The sequence below is a fragment of the Epinephelus moara genome, chromosome 9, assembly GCF_006386435.1.
Source record: "Epinephelus moara isolate mb chromosome 9, YSFRI_EMoa_1.0, whole genome shotgun sequence".
NCBI classification, from domain to species: Eukaryota; Metazoa; Chordata; class Actinopteri; order Perciformes; family Serranidae; genus Epinephelus; species Epinephelus moara.
In genome coordinates, this window is record NC_065514.1 from 34,051,454 (window position 1) to 34,074,565 (window position 23,112).

Consider the following 23,112-nt stretch of genomic DNA (forward strand, 5'->3'; position numbering starts at 1 on the left):
GCATCATCAGCCCGTGGAGGTCTGCTCGCAGTTCCGTATATTCGGACACTGCGAGCTTGGACCTCCCAGACCAAAACATCAGTTTCCTCCTGGGAGAAGTTTGGCCATCTGACGCTGCTGCTCTCTTCTGCCATGGCGAATTGAGTAAACTCTCATTACGCCTCCGCGTGGCGCATTTAAGGGCGAGGAGAGGGGCTCATTTGATTGGTGTGATGTGTGTAAAACCCACTTCATGCCTTCTCTCCTCTCCTCTTTCAGACTTGCGCAGGTAGGAGGGACGGAGGTGGGAAAGAGGAGTAGCTGCGCCAGGCGCACGGTGTGCCAAACTTGCAAAATCCGCCTGGCCACACCCAGTTGGCGAAGCGCAGGTGCGCTGCGCCCCCGCCTCGCCCAGTCTGCGAAACTAGAGTCCCCACTCCCGTGTCACCCTCTACTTCCTAGGGATCCCTATCCCTACACCTTTCTGCAGCTCTTAGAGTTGTCTAACCTCTTTCCGTGTTGCCTTGTGTTGGTCTCCCGCACCAAAGTCAGTAGCCATAACCACTAAGCTATCCAGCATATATATATGTACATGTACATATATATGTATATACATTTATTTTTCTGTTAATAACCATGTATTAATATGTAAATAAATAGATATTTGTTTATGGGTATGTGGGTGTTCACATACGTATAAACTGGAAGAAATATGTATATTCATATTGTGTGAATTCATATATTCATACTGTTAATTTTATATATACATCTATTCAAACATAAAGAGATAGCAGGTCAAGTTGATTAAGATATATATGTAATATTAATTTAATGGTAATACATATATCATACATTAGACTGGTTAAAATTTGTAAGTCATGGATAATTGGTCATTTATACAGTATTATATATTAAGACAGGTTGACTAACATTAAGATTATTTAATCACAAAAAAAGTAATGCATTAAAAAACGTAATGGTGATTAATCACATTCCATGGTGCCCTTTGACCCGGTGAAGGCCACAGTTGGAGGCAGACGAGAAGACACTGCTTGGCCCCTTGAATGGGATATTTATGTTTAAAAAACACTAAGATGGAACTGTTGATAGGAGCACCATTCTCTTGTACAGGAAGTAATTTTGGTACCATCGGAGAACTCCAAGCCTGAAATATCACCTCAACACGAAGTATTTAGCTGCGAACCCGGAGGTCCAAGCTAGCACAGCCTCTGATGCTAGCGCTAGCAGCCAGCCTCATCAAGCCACACTTGACCAGGCATTAAGACCCAAACTGAGTAAGTCTACCTGTGACTGACTAACTAACTCTCTTGCAAAATGGATTGCAATGCGGGCCAGTTTCAGTGATAGAGGACAGGAGGACAACTGTGTCCAAAATACAGCGGCTTTAGTACGACACATCTGCTAAAATTCATTTGAGTTGAAATTTTCCTAGATACTTTCACAGCAAAAGTTAACGTATGCCATTAATTTTGATTAATTAATCACAGAGTATGTTATTAATTATATTTTTATTGCTTGGCAGCCCTAGTATTTACATGGGTTATTTTTGTGTGACAAAGTTAAATGGTAACAAAAACTGTATAGAAAAGTCTAAGGTATAGGTTCACTGTATAAGGAAGCTGTCTGTTTCATTTCACTCAATGACTTATGTAGAAGGGGTGGGATTTAATAATTTTATACTTCCTCCCACTCCTTTTTGGATGTGTAAATCAAAGTCACCATACGTTGACAATTGCTTATACATTATGCTTTTCATTATTTGTAAATATTACTTTATGTCTGTCTGTTTGTTTGTATGTTTGTCTATTTTACATGTCCCAAATAAATATCAATATTAATATTAATATCATTTAGACAAAATCATCACAGTCCTTGGAATGTAAGTGTGACTTCAACAAATTTGACGGAATACAACTTTGTTTATGTAGTAGAGGCTGATCTAATAGTTTTGTGTTTTTATATAAACCTCTCTGTGTGTCACACTTTAAAGCTGCATAATTTATTCTACTGTTACAGGTTCATGTCTGGTTGTCAGCATTCACACACTGCAGTCAGCAACTATGGTTTCATGCATGTGCTAAACCACAGAATTACAAAAAAAAAAAAATAAGTACATAAGTAAGATAAGTTGCAGTTTCTCTTTCTCCGCCCTCACTTCTCACATCAGCACAAAGAAAAATAATTATTTTTCAATTCATTGTCACTGAAGGATAAGACTGATGCAGATCTATACTTTTCTTACTGACAACAAATCCTTAAACAGGAAGAAGTAGTGAATTTGTTGGGGACTTTATCATAGTAACAACACAGCTTTTTTTCTGTATACAATCATTAAAAAGGAAACCCAAAAATCCCCCAAATTTTATTATCATACAGATCCATTTCAGTTACATTCTGGATGAAATGTATGATTCAGTTATTGTGTCTCATTCATGTCAGTCATGTGGTGACTCCACAGCAAGTTAGAGGGCTCTACCACCAGAAGTCTTGGATGTGCATGCTCTCAATCAGCTCGGCTGGAGAAGGACTTTAGTGTGCATCATCCTCAAGTCCAAGTGAACATTTGTGCCAAATTTGAAGAAATTCCCTCTAGGGCTGTAGTCTCCTCGACTAGTCGATTATTTGGTCGCTATGCTCTCGTCCAACCAAATCCTCATCAATAATAATTAATAATCAATAATAATCACCGTGTTACTTTCATAAAGAGAAAAGTGCTACAGCAATAGTTTTCCAGGATTAATCCATTATTTCCTGCTGGAACAGGCTAAGTTACCTGTGAAAATGTGGGTGTTTTGAAAACACCCCCTTTGTTGACAGAAAGTTGGACTCCCCACCCTCACGCTCAGCGTCGCGGTGACGCAGACCTCCTGTCTGTTTCTGTGTACCAACACCTTTTCCCTCAGTGGAAACGGAGCTTGTATTTACTTGTATTTCACAGATAAGAAAATAAATTGTGAAGACAGTAAAGCCTCCACTAAATTAGCATTTTAAGTCTTGTATGTGATTTATCCTTAAGTGATTTATACTTCGGGATTTATCCTAGCTTCATATGAGCAGAGGAAATCTCCGCTTGTCGCTAGGCTAATGTATACCATGTAAAATGCCATAGGCTGGCGCTAATAACGTTAGCATGTTGTATTTGCTTGGAAAACGTGAGTGGGAGTATTTGAAAATCTTAACTCCGCCCCCTTCCTCGCCGCTCGTCTGTCCCAACCCCCCCTCCCCTCAGCTCCGCCTATCTTTTCTGAATTTTTTTAAATCAAGCTGTGGGCGGAGTAATGCCCAGAGAGGGGGGTTTAGTTCCCCTTTAAGTATAAGACAGTTGTTTTGTTGGTGAATGTTGTGAGTTGTAATGGAGCCACATTGAGTGCCGTTACCTTTGTTGAATGTTGCTGTTGTCCCTGGTTTCATATGAGAAGAGGAAAAGATCGCTAGACGCTAGGCTAAATTATACAATGTAAAATGCCATAGACTTGTGCTAATAACGTTAGCATGTTGTATTGGTGGGGGAAATGTGTCCAGATAAAGACAAGTGTTTGTCTGTCAGTTCTGCGATTTATAGTGAAGCCAATTTGCTTACTTGTGTTTGAAATAGTCTCTATTAAGCCATGTTTAATGTGTGTTTTGAATCAACTATATAAATAAAGTTTGATTTGAACTACACATTACAGCACTTGACACAGTCCTCCACCGCCGACTAGTGTTTTGGAGGTGTAACTGCAGAGTGACAGACACACTACCGCAGAAGTAAAAATAACGTGCAGATTTTTTTTCCCCCCACGATTAGTTGAAGATTATGTGCGACTTCAGTCGACCAAGATTTTCTTTGGTTGACTACAGCCCTAATTCCCTCAAGGTGTTGTTGAGATATTGCATTCACGAGAATGACAAGATCACGATGACCTTGACCTCTGACCTATGACCACCAAAAAGTAACTAGTTCATTGTTGAGTCCAAGTAAACATTTGTTCAAAATTTGAAAAATCCCCTCAAGGCATTCTTGAGATATCTCATTCACAAGAATGGGATATATGGACAGACAGACAACCCGAAAACATAATGCCTCCGGCCACAGCAGTCGCTGGAGCGAAGGCATAAAAACACTGAGCTTCATAAAGTCAGTTCACCTTTGAAGTACAATTACATAAATTAACTTTTTATTACTTTTTTATATGTTGAATTATTTTGACTAGACCCATTTGTTGATTAAAGTCCCCCTACACTCAAAACCATGTTTGTCTTTTCCTTACCTCACTGTGATGTTTGAGCTTCACTGTTCAGAATGATGGATGTGCTGAGTTTGACATGACAAAGCTTTTTAACATTCATTTTCTGAAAGGAAAAATTTCTTAGCGCTCAAATCTGAGTCTAAGAAGTGAACCCACCAGTAGGATTTTGTGACATCACAACTACGATTGAGAGCTTTTGTATTCAAATATGCAACTTACGCAAATATTATGTAGAAAATGTAGACATTCAGGGCACAGACACTGACAATGTTCTTGATTCTTCTATGAGGGAGGACAATGTGGAAAACCCATGTCAGACAGAAACTATTATTCAAAGCAGAGCGATTTTATATGTCTTGTAACGTGTCTAGAGGGGACTCAGTCGGGGCAAAATTACAGTTTTTACAAACTTTTCTATTTTTAAGACCAATCACCTGCAAAACTATTGACTTTCCCATAAACCTCAGCTGTACTTTATTCTTGTTAGAGTCTTAAGCTAATGTTAGCACACTTTCTGAAAACACTGTACCTGCTTCACACCAGTATGTTAGTATCGCCATTGTGGGGTTAGCATTTAGCTCAAAACACCACTATACATGAATACTGACAAACAGGTGTATATTATTTTAAATAAAAATCAGTGGAACTAAAAACAGGGTAACAAAATGTTAAGAAACCCTTTCATGAAGGGTCAAGAGAACAGTGTTACCCTTACACACTGTTTTGGTCAAATTTGCAAATCTTTTGACATTTGACAGCAGTAAAAACATCCTAAATTGCATTCTTTTAGCCTGAAATTTAATGACTTTTCCTACAGGGACCAAAAATGTGCAAAAATGAAAATCTTTAAAAATACTTTTGTACAGGTGCTATGAATTTTTCTTTTCTGAAACTGATCTGGGTCAAATTTGACACTTGTCTGTTAAAATGGATTTTAGATCCACCAGTCTGGGTCAAATCAAGTAAAGTGGTGGTTTTAGGGAAATTGTACATGCCATGTCTGTGTATATTTTTTGTGGGACAGTAGTAACAAAGTTTAAAGGGGACCTTGACACTGTCACAAGAACTGCCCTATGTTCCCACCACATTTGCCTAGATTCCCAGCAGACCCCTGGGAAGTACGCAAGGCTTTGAAGCCAATTCTCGTAGTGGCCAAACAGTGGCACTGCAAAAAAGACACATCCAAAGAAGACTTTTTCCCATTGACTTAACATGGCAAAAGGGACATCTGTAAATCAATGGATACATTTTTTTGAGCAAAACAACCCCCACGATTTGATCCATTTGGTCCAGTAACATTTGAAAAGTCCAGAACATATAATCTTTTTATCCCCATTCAGGTTAGCAGAGGGCTAAACCCGAAGTTAGCCCTTCAGCCAGCAAAAGTGAGCCGCACGGCAGCACTCAGCAGAACTCCATGGCTGTAAGTCTTTAGTGCACTTGCTCTATGGGCTGCAAAATACAGAAGTGGTACTGATAATCAGTGGAGCATAAGGGTTATATTAAACACGGCAGTTGAACCAATTTGGCTTCATGCGCCACTGAGCAGCTCTCATATGAATGAAAATGGCCCCACATTCAAAACTGTATCCAGTTCTATGACCCAGGGGGTCATAGGACTATAAAGGAGACCTGGGTTCTTATTTTCAACCATTGCTTTTGCACAAAAAGGACTGGAAATGTGTGTGCGCCACTTTCACAAGTACCCCAATTTCTGCTTCAGGAATATTGGTTTTCTTGGTTTTCCTCTCAGCCCTTGCCGTGATTTACCCTAGAGAACCATTGATCAGCCAGCTCATGTCTGCGCATCAGCCCTGACCATTTATGGTTGAATGTGGGCGTGTAGAGGGCAGGATATGGGGCTGGTCCACGTGCAGAATATTTTTTGGTGTACATACATTTCCTCATCTGTACATATGCAAACATTTAGAGTTTATAAATGAGGTCCCTGACCTGCAATTCAATGACTACAGGGCTGCAAAACAGGGACAGCTCACTGCAAATGTGGGAAGCGCATCTGCAAGGGTCACACAAATAAGGTTTCCTACTGCTGCTTTGAATACAAAGACTAGTTCAGCAGCTAGCTATTATATATATTTTTTCAATTGTTTGTTGGTTAAATGTTGGTTAATGTTGAATTCCTAGTGAATAATTATAATTAGATTGTAGTTAAGAGGATTTTTTATGATACATTGTAGCAGTGAGGAGAGTGTTTGATGGTTGAAATGGTTAGAAAAGGGCTCAGGAGGTAGAGCCACTAATCCACTAATCAGAAGATTGGAGATTTGATCTGCGGCTCCTCCAGTTCACATGTCGAAGTATCCTTGGCCAAGATAATGACCCCCAAATTACTCCTGATGGTTGTTCCATTAGTGTGTAAGTGACTGAGCAGCAGGTGGCACCTTGTATGGTAGCCTTGGCCACCGAGTGCAAATGTGTGTGTGAATAGGTGAATGTGACATGTAGTGTAAAAGCACTTTGAGTGGTTGGAAGACGAGAAAGCGCTATACAAGTGCAGTTTGTTTACCATATACAGTGGCATGTTTTTACAGTGTTTGGGCATCCCTGATCGAAATTTTGTTTACTGTGAATAGTTAAGTGAGTAGAAAATAAACTGATGGGTTTTTTTTACAATTTTAGAGTGTAAAAGGAAATGAGAACCATGCAAAAGTTTGGGCACCCCAAAACATTTGAGCTCTTAGACAAATTTTACCAGGGTCTCAGACCTTAATTAGCTTGTTATGGCTCTGGCTTGTTCACAATAATTGTTAGGAAAGGCCAGGTGATACAAATTTCAAACCTTTGTATATACTCTGATTCCTGAAACCTTGTCCCAACAATCAGCAGCCATGGGCTCCTCTAAACAGCTGCCTGGCACTCTGAAAACTAAAATAACTGATGCCAACAAAGCAGGAGAAGGTTTAAGAAGATAGCAAAGTGTTTTCAGGTAGCTGTTTCCTCTGTTTGTAATGTAATTGAGAAATGGCAGTTAACAGGAACTGTGGAGGTCAAGTTGAGGTCTGGAAGACCAGGAAAACTTTCTGAGAAAGCTGCTCTTAAGATAGTTAGAAAGGCAAATCAAAACCCCCGTTTGACTGCAAAGACCTGCAGGAAGATTTGGCAGACTCTGGAATGGTGGTGCACTGTTCTGCTGTGTAGCAACACCTGTACAAATATGACCTTCATAGAAGAGGCATCAGAGGAAAATTTAATTTAAATAAACACAAGAAGTTTGTGCTCTAGAGAAAGGATCAGCACTCAGTGAAAAACCTCCTAAGCCCTATGATAAGCTATTATGGCAAGGCTTAACTATACAGACCAGTGAGCAGTGATAGCTAACATGTCTTTGGGGTCATAGGGTAGGAACCTCCTTTCACCAGTGTTTCATCTAGATGGTCCCACGACACCTCCAGGAAGCTAGACAGTGATCTCTGGCGTCCCAGAGACACTCCCCTAATGCCAGGTCTCACTGCTACCCGCACCAACCCAATAATCTCCTTTACCTTACTTTCGCATGGCTTTCTCAGCCCAAACAGCACTGCCACCTTCAACCAAACCCAGGCCCCATACATGCGAGCTCCAGGTAGAAACAGTGCTGATACTACCTTTCCTAGCACATTCACCATATTCTATCTCACACGCTACGTAGCATAACTCCAATATAAGCTAAAGTTAAAGGAGATAGATAACTCACAGGATCAGCAAACACACTCACCTTGCAGCATGGCCTCAAACAAAATGGACTCAAATAGGCCACTCCCACACTTAAATAACCTTCCTCTTCCTGGATTTCCTCCTGAGAGGAAGTGGATCTCTCCACCTGATCTCAAGGAGTTATGTACTCTGCTTAGTAGTTCCCCCTGCTGGCCCCCAACTGACATTATTTCTTCTCTTATAGATAAACTGGCTACATTTAATTGCTTCATCTGACATTTCCCTCACTGTCTTCCTCAAACTCTGTCCCCGCACTCCGAGTTCCCCCAGGAGCGAGACAGCTGATCTTGCTATGAATCCCCTACACCCCACTTCCACTGGACAAATCCTAGTCTTCCATCCTCGCTGCTCAGCTTCTGCTCCTAAGTCTGCATATCTAAGCTTTTTTCTTTCATAGGCTTCTTCCACTGAGTCTTCCCAAGGAACTGTCAGCTCAATGAAATAAACTATCCGTTGACTCACTGACCACAACACTATGTCAGGCCTCTGCTTGGTACAAACTATTTCCTGGGGAACAACAAGCTTTCCCCCTAAATCTACTTGCATTTCCCAATCACAAGCACCTTCTAGGCGGCCACACCCTTGCCTCCTTACTAACTTATCCCTTCTGTATTTCTCCCCCTCACGGACAAACTGAATTGCTAAACTCCTATCCTTAACACCTTCTGAATTCACCTGTCTTCGTTTCCCTTCGATGCCTGCAGCTAAACATTTCAACACCTGGTTATGTCCCCATGTATATCGGCCTTGTGACAAGCTAACTTTACAGCCTGACAAAATATGCCTTAAGGTTGCGGTACCTGAACACAATGGGCATGATGGGTCCCCATTTACCAACAGTTTTAGGTTCTGGGGGGTTGGTAACACATCGTATGTAGCCCCTACCAGGAATCTAATACGATTCTCCTCCATACTCCACAGGTCCCTCCAACTAAGCTTCCTCTTCTCTACACTTTCCCAATTCAACCACTGTCCCTGCTTAGCCTGGGCCACTACCTTTGCACCCCTTAATATCTCCTCCTGTCTACGTATCTCTTCCACGACCAGCTTTCTTTTATCTTTGAGACCTGCTTTATTCCATACCAGTTTGCCTGAGTCCAGTCCCAGGCCTCCCCGGCGAAAACTGAACATTACCTACAATCTCTGCATGCCTAAGAGCTGCCTCTGCCTCCTGAACAGCCGACCTTGGGTTCCACTTCTTCCCCTTGGTTGGATTTGGACCCACACTCCTAACTACCACGTCCTTACTCCCAGATAACAAGAGCTCTGTCCTGACCTTGGTACATTTAAATTCCTCCGTTAAACTAGATACTGGCAGCTGGAGCTAACCGACCTTTCAATTCTCTCCACAACGGATATTGGGATTTCATAAACTGACAATGGCCACATTAACCTAGGATATAGCCCAAACTGCAAACACCACAACTTCAGCTTTCCTGGAAGTTCTGATTTATCTATTCAATCCAATCCTTCCGCCACATCTTTTCTAAATTTCACCACCTGTTCCTCATCATTCAACTCATTCAATTGTACCACCTACCTAAGCTCTTTACTGACTTTTCCCTAATTGTTGGGATTTCCTCATCATCTATGACAAACTTCCTATCAATTAACTTCCCTCTACGTATCGAGATGCTTCTAGACTTACTAGGCTTGATCTTCATGCTGGCCCACTTGAGGTTCTTATTTACCTTCTCTAGTAGCCTCTTTGTACATGGCATTGTTGTGGTCACCAGTGTCATGTCATCCATGTAAGCCCTAACTGGTGGAAGATGCAACCCGTTCTGCCGTCTCTCCCGACCTACCACCCACTTAGAAGCCCTGATGATTACTTCCATCGCCATAGTAAATGCTAATGGAGAAATTGTACACCCTGCCATGATGCCTATTTCTAGCCTCTGCCAACCTGTTGTGAAACCTGCCGTACTTAGACACAACCTAATATCCTGAAAATATGCCTTCACTAAGTTAACAACTACCTGTGGCACTTTGAAGTAGTCAAACGCACTCCAAATGAGGCTATGTGGTACTGAACCAAACGCATTTGCAAGATCTAAAAATATTACATGCAGGTCCCTTTTCTTAATCTTCGCTGCCTGAATCTGGTGCCAGATCATGCTAGTATGCTCTAAACACCCTGCAAAACCTGGTATTCCTGCCTTCTGCACCATAGTATCTATTAAGCTATTCCTTTATAAGTAGCTAGCTAATCTCTGCGCTACTACACTAAAGAAAAACCTTTCCTGTGTCCTAAAATTCAGTGTCAGAAGTTTGCAAAGAAACATCTTAATGATTCTTTTTGGAAACAAGTCCTGTGGACTGATGAAGTTAAAACAGAACTTTTTGGAAGCAATGAGCAAAGGTATGTTTGGGGAAAAAAGGGTGTAGAATTTCATGGAAAAAACACCTGTCCAACTGTTAAACACGGGGGTGGATCAATCATGCTTTGGGCTTGTGTTGCAGCCAGTGGCACAGGGAACATTTCACAGGTAGAGGGAAGAATGAATTCATTAAATTCCAGCCAATTCTGGAAGCAAACATCACACCATCTGTAAAAAAGCTGAAGATGAAGATAGGATGGCTTCTACAACAAGATAATCACCATAAACACAACTTCAAATCCACAATAGACTACATCAAGAGGTGCAAGCTAAAAGGTTTTGCCATGGCCCTCACAGTCCCCCGACCTAAACATCATTAAAAATCGGTGGATAGACCTCCAAAGAGCAGTGCATACAGGATGGCCCAAGAATCTCAGAGCTGAAAGCCTTTTGCAGGAATAATTGGTGAAAATCCTCCAAACAAGAATTGAAAGACTCCTAGCTAGCTACAAAAACCATTTAGAAGCTGTAATACTTGCCACAGGGGGGGCGTTACTAAGCACTGACCATGCAGGGTGCCCAAACCTTTGCTTCAGGCCCTTTTCCTTGTTTGTTATTTTGAAACTGTAAAGTATTGAAATTAAAAAGTAATCTTGCTTAACATATTGAAGAAATGTGTCATGTTTAACTTCATGGCTTTCGGAAATCAGTTCATCTTGTGCTTACTTAACTACTGAATGAATGAATGAATGGTTTTATTCGCACACACAAAATAAATACACTTAGGTCTTCAGGACTTCATCAAGATGTGCATGAATCAGGACTCCCAAAGAAGCTATTTAAGCTTTTAGGAGGGAGCCTGATTACAAATGGCAATTAGGTGTGACAGTAGTGAACCAGGCAGCTGCAAAGCTACAGATGACTAGAATATATAGGGGACAAGTAACATGCACAAGACAACATATACATTCAACATCCATAGACATACAATGAATAAAGCGAATCACAAGTTAGTAAATATCCATATTCAATCATGAACTTTAACCCCGTCTGGCCTCTTGTTCATGTACTGCGGCCAAATTCAAAAACAGATCTAGGGCCCCGTTTTGCGTTTTGATAGTAGTTCAACTCTGCAAGTCTAATAAGATCATAGCGCTGGAACAGAGGGCGTGAAGGGGCATCAAACCTGGACCAAGACATGGCTCTTATGATTTTCTTTTGCAGGGTTTTGTTACTAAATACTGTATGTGCCGTTTGGAACTAAGAGACTCATCTATGAGGACCCCCAGGAATTTTGTGGTGTATACTCTTTTTATTTCTTTCCCCCTTATCTCAATATTGAGATGATTGGATGGTATGTTTTTATTGGAGCTGAACAAAATATAATTTGTTTTAGTGATATTAAGTGATAACTTATTGCAACGGAACCAAGAATCAACTTTTAACAATTCATTATTTAATAATTCTCGCAGTTCATGTAGATTTTTATGGGAAAGAAACAAATTTGTAACGTCCGCAAAGATTACTTTGTATAATATAGGTGAGCAGTTTATGAAATCATTTATATATATCTAATAAAGAGCAAAGGCCCAAAAATTGAGCCCTGGGGCACCCCATATTTGATGTCCCTATGGCACAAGTTATGATTATTTATATTTACAAATTGTTGTCTGTTCTGCAAGTAACTTGAAAACTAGTCGAGCGCCAAACCTCTGATACCATGTTGTAACTTAGTTAACAGAATGTTGGGATCTAAGGTGTAGAAGGCCTTTGATAGGTCCAGGAAAACACCAATCCCATAATCTCCCTCTTCAATAGCATCATTTATTTTCTCTATTAGGTCTAGTATGGCCATACATGTGGTACTCCTTTTTCTAAATCTGTACTGTGTTTTGCAGAGAATATTCAATTTGTCCAGGTAATTACTTAGTCTGTTGTACATTCCTCTCTCATATACCTTTGGGAGAGTAGGTAAAACAGATATAGGAAGGTAATTACATAAATTATTTTTATCTTCAGATTTAAATATTGGTATGATTCTAGCTTTTTTTGTCATTTTTGGGACAATACCATGTAATAACGATAAATTTATGCAGGGTGCAAGGGGGTTTTTTTGGGGGGTAATTACCTGTAAAATATTGAATACAGGAAACACCCGGAGGAGGAATTATTTTTTTGGCTAGATTTTCGGCAAATTCAACTTCACTAATATTTGTTAGATCAGGGAGCACCTTTGATTTTTGGTTTCTATTTAGTACTTGATTTAATATAGACCATGTCCTTTTAGAGTCACCCTAGGCTGCTGTTATATGTTCTGAGTAATATTTGCATTTATTTCTATACCTGTTATATCTATCTTTATTAGTTGCACTAGGATTTTTAATGTACTGCTTATACTGTATAACTTATTTTTAGATTTAATAGAATTTAAAATCCCCTTCGTGAGCCATGGATTTTGATCACTATTGCTGCTCATGACAATCCTCTCAGGGATAGTACGTTGGATTGAGTCTGATATTCCACTGATGAGGCTGTCATAAGCAGTGTCAGGATCATTAGCCTCATAGACATCAATCCATGTCCTGCTCCCCATACATTCACATAATTGTTTCAGAGTTCTATCATTTATAATTCTTGTTTTGATTTTTGTACGAGATGATGTATGTTTGCAACCCGTGTTGAGAAACAGCACAATGGGATGGTGGTCAGATATATCAACAGGGACAACACCAGACTCCAGCTTTGTATTCTGAATGTTTGTGACAGTGTTGTCAATTATAGACTGAGAGGAGGGTGTAACTCTAGTAGGAATATTTATGGTTGGAAAAAAGGAAAAGGAGTGCAGAGTATTTAAGAAGTCTTGTTTGTGACCGTCGTCCTCAGAAATGTCTATATTGTAGTCTCCTAACATGATACAGTTTTTGTTAGATTGGTTTATAGCATAAAGGGTTTCCTCAAGTTTATCTCTAAACACATCCAAATTAGAATCAGGTGGACGATAGATTATTCCAACCTTGAGATTTTTTCTATTTCCAATGTCAATCTTTATAAAAAGAGAGTCAGAGCTATCATCATTAATGACAAGTTCGTCGCAAACAGTTACCAGGAGTCTGGCCTTTACATAAAGACATACCCCACCACCTTTTTGACCCAATCTATCTTTGTGGTAAAGTTTATATCCATCAAGGTTCAAAGTATCAAGATGTGATGTATTGCTAATCCATGTTTCAGTACAACCAATGATATCAAAATCACATCCTGAGATAGAAAGGAAAGAAATGAGCTCAGTATGATGTGTATTGTTTAGACTTCTGATGTTAATATGCATCAAGGATAAATCATGACAAGCATCTAGGCATTTGAGTTGTTCTGGGTCATATTGCTTGCAGTTTATGTTACTACTATTGTGAATACAGCATCGGGGTATCATCTCCATCCACGGATGCGAGTCAATATTTGGAATTTTTGTGAAACGCTTATACAGGCAAGGACATAAACATACACATAGACGTCGACAAGTGGACACAAAAACAACATACACACAGAGGCATAGCCAAGCTTGCCCACAGACACGCACACACACACAAGCACAACAGACAAGACCACACACCGATCGTACATACACAGGTTTTCTAGTCCCATTCGAGCAGATTAATTCTTAGTCCCACAACCTATAAGGAGAGTTGTTGATACACAAAAAAGTCAGGGGAGTCCTCTGGGCAGTTTTAGGACAGTTTGCGTGGTTCATTGATAAGTAATATAGCAACTGAGGCAACTGAGGAGGAGAATCGCTTGGTCATAGAGCCAAAAAACAGAAAGAGAAAAGGAGAAGTTGCAGTAGCCTAGTTCGTAAACCTAGCAGCACCGCACGGGGACTGAGGACAGCGCTCCACTCCAACGCGGTGGGTTCAACTGTCCCAAACAGAAATAGTTCATCAGCAATATCCACGTTTAAGAAGGCGCATTCAGTGTTGAATACTTCTTAGCCTCTGCCACCGAGGAGAGACTTTTCCTACGTCCTTCCTTCGGTGTGATGAAGAGCCTGGTAGGGAAAAGCAGGGATGGCCTTTGTCCCAGTTTAAACAGCTGCGGCATCACCTCAGTCTATTCCTTGCATTGCTCCACGATTTCAGGTGAATAATCCTCGTAGATGGAGATAGAGTGGGACTGGAACTTCAACGTGCCCTCTTGGCCCGGGCTTCACGGATGATTTTATCCTTAACCTGGAACTTGAGGAGCCGGATAATGACCGGCCTAGGTCTCTGCCCAGGCTGGGGTTTGGCAGACAGGGTTCGATGGACCCTATCGCATTCAGGTGGAGAGTCCAGGGCATCACCAAACACCTCAGCTAGCATTTTGGCGAAGAAGATAGTCGGTTGCTGCTCTTCCTCAATGTAGTAAGCCAAGCACTCTGATGTTGTTACGCCGACTGGGGGCCTTTAGGTCTATGATTTTAGTGGATAGTTTGGCGTTGCTAGCACTTAGCTTAGCTTAGAAGAGTAGTCAGGCGTGAGTCGTGTTCATTGCCGTTCTTCTCCAGGTCGCCAATCTTCACCGAGTGGTCCACAACTGTGGAGTGAATGCGGTTTAGTTTATTCTCGAGCTTCGCCATGGTTTCTTTAAAGTCAGCTACGAGGGCCTGCCGGTTTTCTTCTAGGAGACCGGCAATGGATGCCAGAGTCAGAGCACCGCTGTCTTCAACTGGTGCCAGTGTTATCACCTGTTCAGGTACTGGTTCAGTTTTGCCTTTCGACATGTTTTTGGGAGGCATGTTTCAGTGTAGGTTCACCAGAAGTTCGCAGAAGCAATGTTTCCCACTAGGCAATGTGGAAGTTGAAATTAGTGGGTTTGAAGGAGGTAACAAAGGCTAAAGTTTGGTAGGTTGTGGGAGCTAATCACACCGTGCTTGCTACCTGTCCGCCATTAGCCAATGGGTACAGTGCTGCTAGCTCACAGTAAACAAAATTTTGACCAGGGGTGCCCAAACTTTTGCATGCCACTGTATAAGGTTATATAACAAACCCCACAGTTCCAGAATGTTCTTGCTATTTTCAGTTTCAATAAAATGTATTTAAATCATTATGGTTGTTATGTTTTCATGTCCTAGGTAAAACAGGACATGATATTGTGTAATGGTAGGTGTTTTTTCTCCATAAATGAGTGATGTAAATCTTGAAACACACATTCTCTCTGCTCTCTGAAACATTACTTATAAGCTATACATTCTTAAAAGATCTGTAGTTCAAAATTTGGTATAGACACTTGATAAGAGGGGATTCTCATAGTGTGAAGGTATAAAACATGAACAGTATGTAGACACTGACTTTTTTGTTCTCATGATGAGAGTGGCGAAGGAGAGACTCGGGTGGCGTTCATCATTGTGTAAGGGCTGATGAGCCAGGAGGAGGCTGTAGTCCAACACATTAAGCCTCCGAAGGAAGTTTGTGTCGATCTCCATCTGCCGTAGCAGCCAGGGACGCTGCTGGTCTGCACACATACACACACCACATAACATCACAACTAAATCATTGCTGTACAGAGATATACAGCAAACACATATATTCACGTTAAAGATGTTACCACTGGCATTTACACAAAACATCAGCATTGTTTTTTTATGTGAATGAGATGTTTTGACATGTTGAGATAGAAGAATTTATTCTGGCTCAGTGTGAAACAATATACTGATTGGCCTGAGGGGGGCAATTATGCTACCCTTACTAGTACACAGCTTCATATGACTCACAGCACAAATAAAAATCACATTCTGTTTCCTTACCCAGAGTGATGTACTGGCCTTCAAAGTTGAGATCTTTGAGAACCACAATAATCTGGCTTCCTTCTGGTGCAGGCTCTGTCCAACGACTCACCTCACAGCCCTTTATGTCGTACCTGCGACACAAAACACGCATCAAACAACACAGAGAGGCTGCACTGTCTACTTCTGTCATTTTAAAATCATACCAACATACTGCTCATCCTTTGTATTTCAAGGGGCAAGCAAATCAAACATACCTGGCATTGATGCGATCATCAGGATAAAACACACTTTGCATAACAATGAAGTATTTCTGCAAAGGACAAGTGAAAAAGGACGTGTTTTACAATGCTTTGTAACATCTATAAATTATAATGTCAACTGGAACAGTAATAACATTTGATCTGTACCTTCCGCCTGTGTGGGATTTTGATCCTGTGAACACCTTGGAAAGAGTGAGAAAAAACTCAGTCCAATGCAACATATTATCCAACATATTATAACTGACTATTTATACATACAGCAGACACAGTAGCAGTGTTGGGGATGACATATTGGCAAAAGTAAAATATTACAGTATTACATTTTATCAGTAATAAAGTATTATAACGCATTACCAACAGGATTTCGGGTAATATTATTACATTTACAATGACACGCAACACGTTACCACCCAAAATAAACTGTTTATTGTTTTCATTTTTCATTCATCTACACTGATCCACACCGCTTCACTTCCACCAGTGCACCACCAAAGAAATATATACAATTACAAACCACATAATAGAAGGGTACCGGTGATAGGAACATCTGGATCATGCCATCATGCCGTACTGTGTGTTATCATGTTCAGTGCACCTGCAACATCTACAACAAATCTCATTCTGCTTTTGTGTCCTAAGGCTGCTAGAAAGCAGCTGTCAGTACATCTGGCTGATGTTAGTAGCCTATATGTTGGACATGTTTCCATTCACATCCCCTACAACTGCAGAGCAAGGCTGGTGCACTGTCCCATTCTAAATCAAATCAAACTTTATTTGTAGCACTTTACATACATTAAAAATGCAGCACAAAGTGTTTGACAGAATAAAAACTTACAACAAAAATATGACATACATATTGAAAACCCGCCCCTCCCACCCCCACATCTAAACACACACACACACACACACACACACACACACACACACACACGGTCAATATAGTCAGTAACATGGCTGGGCACTGAGGAACCAGGTGAGGAAAGAACCACCTATGGGGAGCTCATCCACACTGAGAGGTGTCACAGCCTACGGCCATAGGGAGCCCCCCAGTCCTCCGGACCTAGGGGGATCTCCAGGACAACGACCCCGCGGGCAGACCAGGCACACCTCTCAGCGTGGAGGCCCCCCCTCTCAGCGTGGAGGACCCCCATGAGGAAACACTGGAGCTAAAAACTAAAAGACTAAAAGGCAATATGATAAGATAAAACAAGTATGAGACAAAATAATAATAAATAAATAAATGAAGATTTAGAAACTTAATAATAATAAATAAATAAATGAAGATTTAGAAACTTAATAATAATAAAATGCATAAACATTTAAAAATGAATCATTTAAAAGCATTAGAAATTAAAAAAACATATAATATAAGAATTAAAAGAGTAAAAGAAATCAGTTAAAAGCCAAACTAAAAAGGTGAGTCTTGAGCCTCCTCTTAAAAACATTAACAGTCTCTGCAGTCCTGATGCTCTCCGGCAAGCTATTCCATAAGTGAGGGCCATAATGGCTGAATGCCTCCCCGTGGGTTTTTGTTCTAACTTTTGGAACAGTTAAAAGGCCGGTGCTGGAGGACCTCAGGATCCGCGAGGGTTGATATGATAAAAGCAGGTCAGATAAATAAGATGGCCCAAGGCCGTTAAGACATTTAAAAACTAATAAAAAGAACCTTAAAATCGATCCCGAAACACACGGCGAGCCAATGCAGCTATTTTAAAACTGGTGTAATGTGCACCCGCCCTATGTATAACTCTTTCTCCAGTGCTTTTGTAGCTGCAAATTGGGAACTGACAGGCAGGTTTTCCAGCTTCAGTGTATTCATTTGTGCTAACATTAACATTTGTTTATTGAGTTTCGTATTATACACCCACAAATATTTATCCATATCTCATAATTATCAGACTTTGATCTTCTGCCTGACCCTTCCTGTGTCCAAGGCTATTAATTTATTTAAAAAGATCCAAGCTATTTAATTGTTCTATATAATCACACTATTATTAATATAAGATGGGATTTTAATACAAAGTGGTAACTACTGTATGTGAATTCATGAATGGGTCAGACCTGTGCAGCACTGGATTTTAAATGAACTGTAATAAACTGGAGCTTCTGTGCTATGATTACCTGCTGTGAAACAACACGACCCTCATACATTTAAGATTAACTTCAGTTCTTCTGAGCTCATTTTGGTGAAAGGAACACAAAAGTAGTGTAATAAGTAACTTATTACTCTACACAGAGAGTAATATTGTAAAGCAACATATTACTTTCAAATGAAGGTAACTAGTAATATGTAATACATTGTATTTTAAGAGTAACTTGCCCAATGCTGTACAGTAGTAAAATTGCAATGCACATGCAATTGCATGTTTCTGGCCATTCCATGAATGTAAGCCCAATATTTACTGTCTTTTAGTTCTGTTTTAATTTTTTTTTTTTTTTAAATATATATATATATATTTAATTAGAAATAGAGTGGAACTGAAAATAGTGCAAAAGGAACTTAAATGTTGAGAGATGCAAGGAGGCAACACAGAGAGATTATACAGCAGAGTTTTATCCTAACCAACTCTAAAAAGCTATGAGACTCTATGAAAGTTTTGACCAATATGAATTAAATGATTCTTATGTTGGATTTAAATACAAGCCTTTTATTGTGGATTGTAATAATGAGACCATTTCAACAAATGATTCAAGCTTCAGGCTGTTGGTTGGTGACCTACAAAAGATTCAGTCATCTATTTGTATGAGTAATTATGTATATTACAATGCCTATATTGATCTTATGGTGCATATTTTAGTTGTTCTTCATCTTAAATTTATGTAATTCATTATCATGATTGTGATAATGATCATTAGTTGTTTTGTTGCCCCCTGTAGCACCTAATGTCTTTCGCACAGTGCTTGATGCAAGTGTGAATAAGGTTAGGGTCAGGTGGCGCAGGAGTGACTCAAAACAATGTTCATCTGCACACAATGCGATGACACAGAGCTGGTTGAATCGGCAGTTTCCCTTTAGTGACCTGTGAAGAGCTCACCCCAGCATGGTGCCTCAAACACTCATACACTGCATGGACTCATACACTGTCCCTGCCCTCAGGGTCAGTCCTTTTCTAATTAAGTGATATTTTTCCTTTTTAACCAATCAAATGCAGTATTTCAGGGACAACAACTACCTTTCAGAATCTAGATCAGCACAGGTGTTCCATGGGGTGACTGTGCAAACATCCACCCTAGGAACCACATTTTGAAAATTTCAGAAGACACTGCTATCCTCAGCCTTTAAGTCCTTCAGGCTATTTCACTGAAAAAGAGAGTTTTTCTGCCAAAGTGTGAGAAAGACTGAGGGGCTGGTTCTAGACCCATAGGTCATATAGGGGGATCATAAGCCGGTGGTCATATATGATGAACCAACTGATCAGGTCTGCTCCAACTCCACCCTAGTGTTCACTTGGACAGCACCTTTAGCTGGGAGTCACATGTTGAAAGTTTGTGTTCTCATATACGGCAGAGATTAACCGAACCTACCCTAACCCTAGCCCTTTTTACTAGAGATGTCCCGATCAAGTTTTTTTTTTACCCCGATCAAATCAAAGTCAAATAACATATAGTATCTGCCGATACCAAATTCCGATCCTATACTTCTATTTTCTGAGATAAAACGACTGCACAGTGTACACTTCAAGTACACTGAAGTTATTGAAATCAAATGTACATGCTTGACAACTCAAAAGCTCTGCAATGTATTAAGAAAACTAGAATTACTGCCCCATGGTTGTATGCCTCCATGCGCCAAGTTTCTTATCAGGTTTTATCATCTCATTCAATTTCTCTTACAGTTTACATCCATGTGTGTGAAAACATGGATGTTTCACACTCATCTCCCCCCCGACAGCACAGAAGATCTATACAGTCAGCACAGTTTCAAAGTGGACACTCAAGATGAGTGTCACCAATTAAGAACCTGACCAAATGTCTCCCCTTCTGTTCCTGAGTAATGATGTTAACTAATGCCAGAAAAGTGTTTTATGCAGAACATTATGATGTCACAGTGAAGTTGACCTATGACCTTTTGGATATAAAATGTCATCACTTTATTATTTTATCCTATTAGACATTTGTATGAAGTTTGGTCATAATTAGCATATGAATTCTTTAGGTATGGCCAAAAACATATTTTGTAAAGTAGCACTGACCTTGACCTTTGACCACAAAATTCTTATCAGTTTATTCTTCAGTTCAAATGGACATCTATGTCAAATTTAAAGAAATTCCCTTGAGGCGTTCTTAAGATATCATGTTCATGAGAATGAATAAATGCACGGTCACACTGACCTTGACCTTTGACCACCAAAATCCAATCATTTCATCACTAAGTTCAAGTGAATGTTTGTGCCAAATCTGAAGAAATTCCATCACGGTATTCTTGATATATTACCTCAACAAGGATTAAACAGACAAGGTCACAGTGACCTTGACCTTTGACCACCAAAATCTAATCAGTTCATCACTGAGTCCAAGTTAACGTTTGTGCCAATTTTGAAGAAATTCCCTCTAGCTTTTCTTAAAGCCCCTACAAGGAACTTTCATTTTGAGTTGATTTTGGCGACCCTGTGGACAAAAGCGGTAGTGTTTTGCCAGAATGAAGCCTACATTTCCCATGAGCTGTAGCGCGTATTGTCGTAAAGACGCTTACCTGGCTCGCGCATGTGTTTGTTTTGGGGATGAATGAAACAACAAGATGGGAAAACTTTGCCCCCGCTCCTATTGGGGATCCCAGCTCACCTCTGCCGCGCCCCAGCTCCACCCCTCCGGCGTAAGCGCCACTGCCGCCAGTATGGAGCAGTACCTCGCCTCTTTATTTCTCGGCACTCGCTGGACCCTGTCGACGCCTGGCTGGTACCTGTCGTCGGCCCGGATGAGGTGTTCCAGCCCTGCGGCCCCTGCTCTCCTCGTCCTCCGTCTCCTCGGGTGAATCTGCACAACCTGCGGCCTCTGTGTGTGGCTCCCCGGACAGCTAAAGCCGTGGACCCGCCGGCTCCTGCCAGGATTGGGCTGGTAAATGCTAGATCGCTAGCAAACAAAACGTTTATCCTGAAGGATTTCCTGACTTCCCGAGGATTGGATTTTCTCTGTGTGACTGAGACGTGGCTGACTGTTGGTGAGTCCAGTGCTTTCACAGAACTTTTACCCGATGATTGCTGCTATTTTAACTCCCTGCGGACATGGGGTCAAGGAGGAGGAATAATTACTATTTATAAGAGTCACTAAATTTAAGCAGCTAGGTAAGATGAAGTGTGCCGTCTGAGTGCCGTAAATCGTTTCGTCCTGGAAGTGAACTGGGGCGGACCCGGACACAGTTTCCTAAAGGTATGGATATACACTATATAGAAATAGCTTATCTTCACACCGATGGTCTCATTTGCTGTTGTAGGTCACGCACAGACATCAGCAGAAACGAGAGACTTTTGCATATCCAGTTAAAAGTTCCCTGTAGCAGCTTTAAGATATCACGTTCACAAGATTGAGATGGATGCAAGGCCTTGGACCACCAAAATCTAATCAGTTCATCACTGTGTCCAAGTCAACCTTTGTGCTAAATTTGAAAAAATTCCCTCAAGGCATTCTTGAGATATCGCATTCATGAGAATGAGACAGACAAGGTCACAGTGACCTTGACCTATCACCACTAAAAACAGTCAGTTCATCGCTGAGTCCAAGTTGACATTTATGGCAAATTTGAAGAAATTCCTGTGAGGCGTTCTTGAGATATTGCCTCCTAATTATGCCTCAGGCCACAGCTATCGTCAGCACAGAGGCATAAAAATCTATGCATCGAAGCTGTTCCTAAGTGTTTATTTATCTATTCATTTCACAAAATAAGTAAATAGGTATAAAATAGCAAACCCTCTCTTTATTTTGGCCTTGTTGCTGTCTCAAGGGAATTTCTCTGTACCTGTGACTGTGCTCTAGTGTTGCCTGGTTGCAGCCTTTGCATGAGTTGAATCAACTGTGTTCCACTGACTGTTAAGTTTCATTGTCTGTACATCTTTTGCATAAATCAGCTTACATCAATGTATTACTCTTATTGGCTTTTCACTCTAGGAGCTCTTGTTGCATTTTGCAGTGGTGTGGTGAGTGCCGTTGTCATTGGTTCTTCACCACTGTCTATCTGTCCTCCACCAGCGGTCAAACACCACGCACCATAAATGCTCATTATTTTGGTAAAAGACAAATTAACAATCTCATACCGATTTTTCTGTGGTGTATGGCGCCTGGTGTTTCACCTCGGGCAGAGCTCAGCCCTAGCTCTTACACATGCACATAGGAGCGCAGCTTTGTAACTAAAATCACAGCTGATGACATAGCACTGGATACATGATATGATGCCAGGTGTTGTGTAACAGATTGATGGTTTGATGCGAGGCGTTGTGTAATAGATTCATGATATAATGAGATGGGTTATGTAATAATATGTTCATCACTCCTATCACTGGTTGTGTAATATGTGCAATATGTGTGATGTGGTTTGTATCATGCACACAGCATTTGCAGGGACAATAAAGCATATAGTATTTGCAATTATAATTACAATCATACTAGTAATGTTTTTCTATATAGTACTTTTACATAGTAAAGGATCTGAATACTTTTTCATCATCTTCTTCTAACCGCTTCATCCTCTTGAGGGTCGCGGGGGGGCTGGAGCCTTTCCCAGCTGACATCGGGCGAGAGGCAGGGTACACCCTGGACAGGTCGCCAGACTATCGCAGGGCTGACACATAGAGACAGACAACCATTCACGCTCACATTCACACCTACGGACAATT

At 40.7% G+C, this 23,112-nt stretch overlaps 1 protein-coding gene and 1 long non-coding RNA gene across 3 annotated transcripts in view; one reads left to right on the top strand and one right to left on the bottom strand.

Moving 5' to 3' along the window:
• LOC126395185 (uncharacterized) overlaps positions 1-23,112 on the top strand; it is a 523,086-nt gene that overhangs the window by 55,498 nt on the left and 444,476 nt on the right. The window lies entirely within an intron of this gene.
• pip5kl1 (phosphatidylinositol-4-phosphate 5-kinase-like 1) overlaps positions 1-23,112 on the bottom strand; it is a 106,063-nt gene that overhangs the window by 27,333 nt on the left and 55,618 nt on the right. The window contains exons 6-9 of the mRNA XM_050052409.1: positions 16,433-16,467; positions 16,280-16,335; positions 16,044-16,156; positions 15,589-15,751 (exon numbers count right to left, since the gene is read on the bottom strand). Coding sequence (XP_049908366.1) covers positions 15,589-15,751; positions 16,044-16,156; positions 16,280-16,335; positions 16,433-16,467 — 367 coding nt within the window. The remainder of the gene's footprint in view (positions 1-15,588; positions 15,752-16,043; positions 16,157-16,279; positions 16,336-16,432; positions 16,468-23,112) is intronic.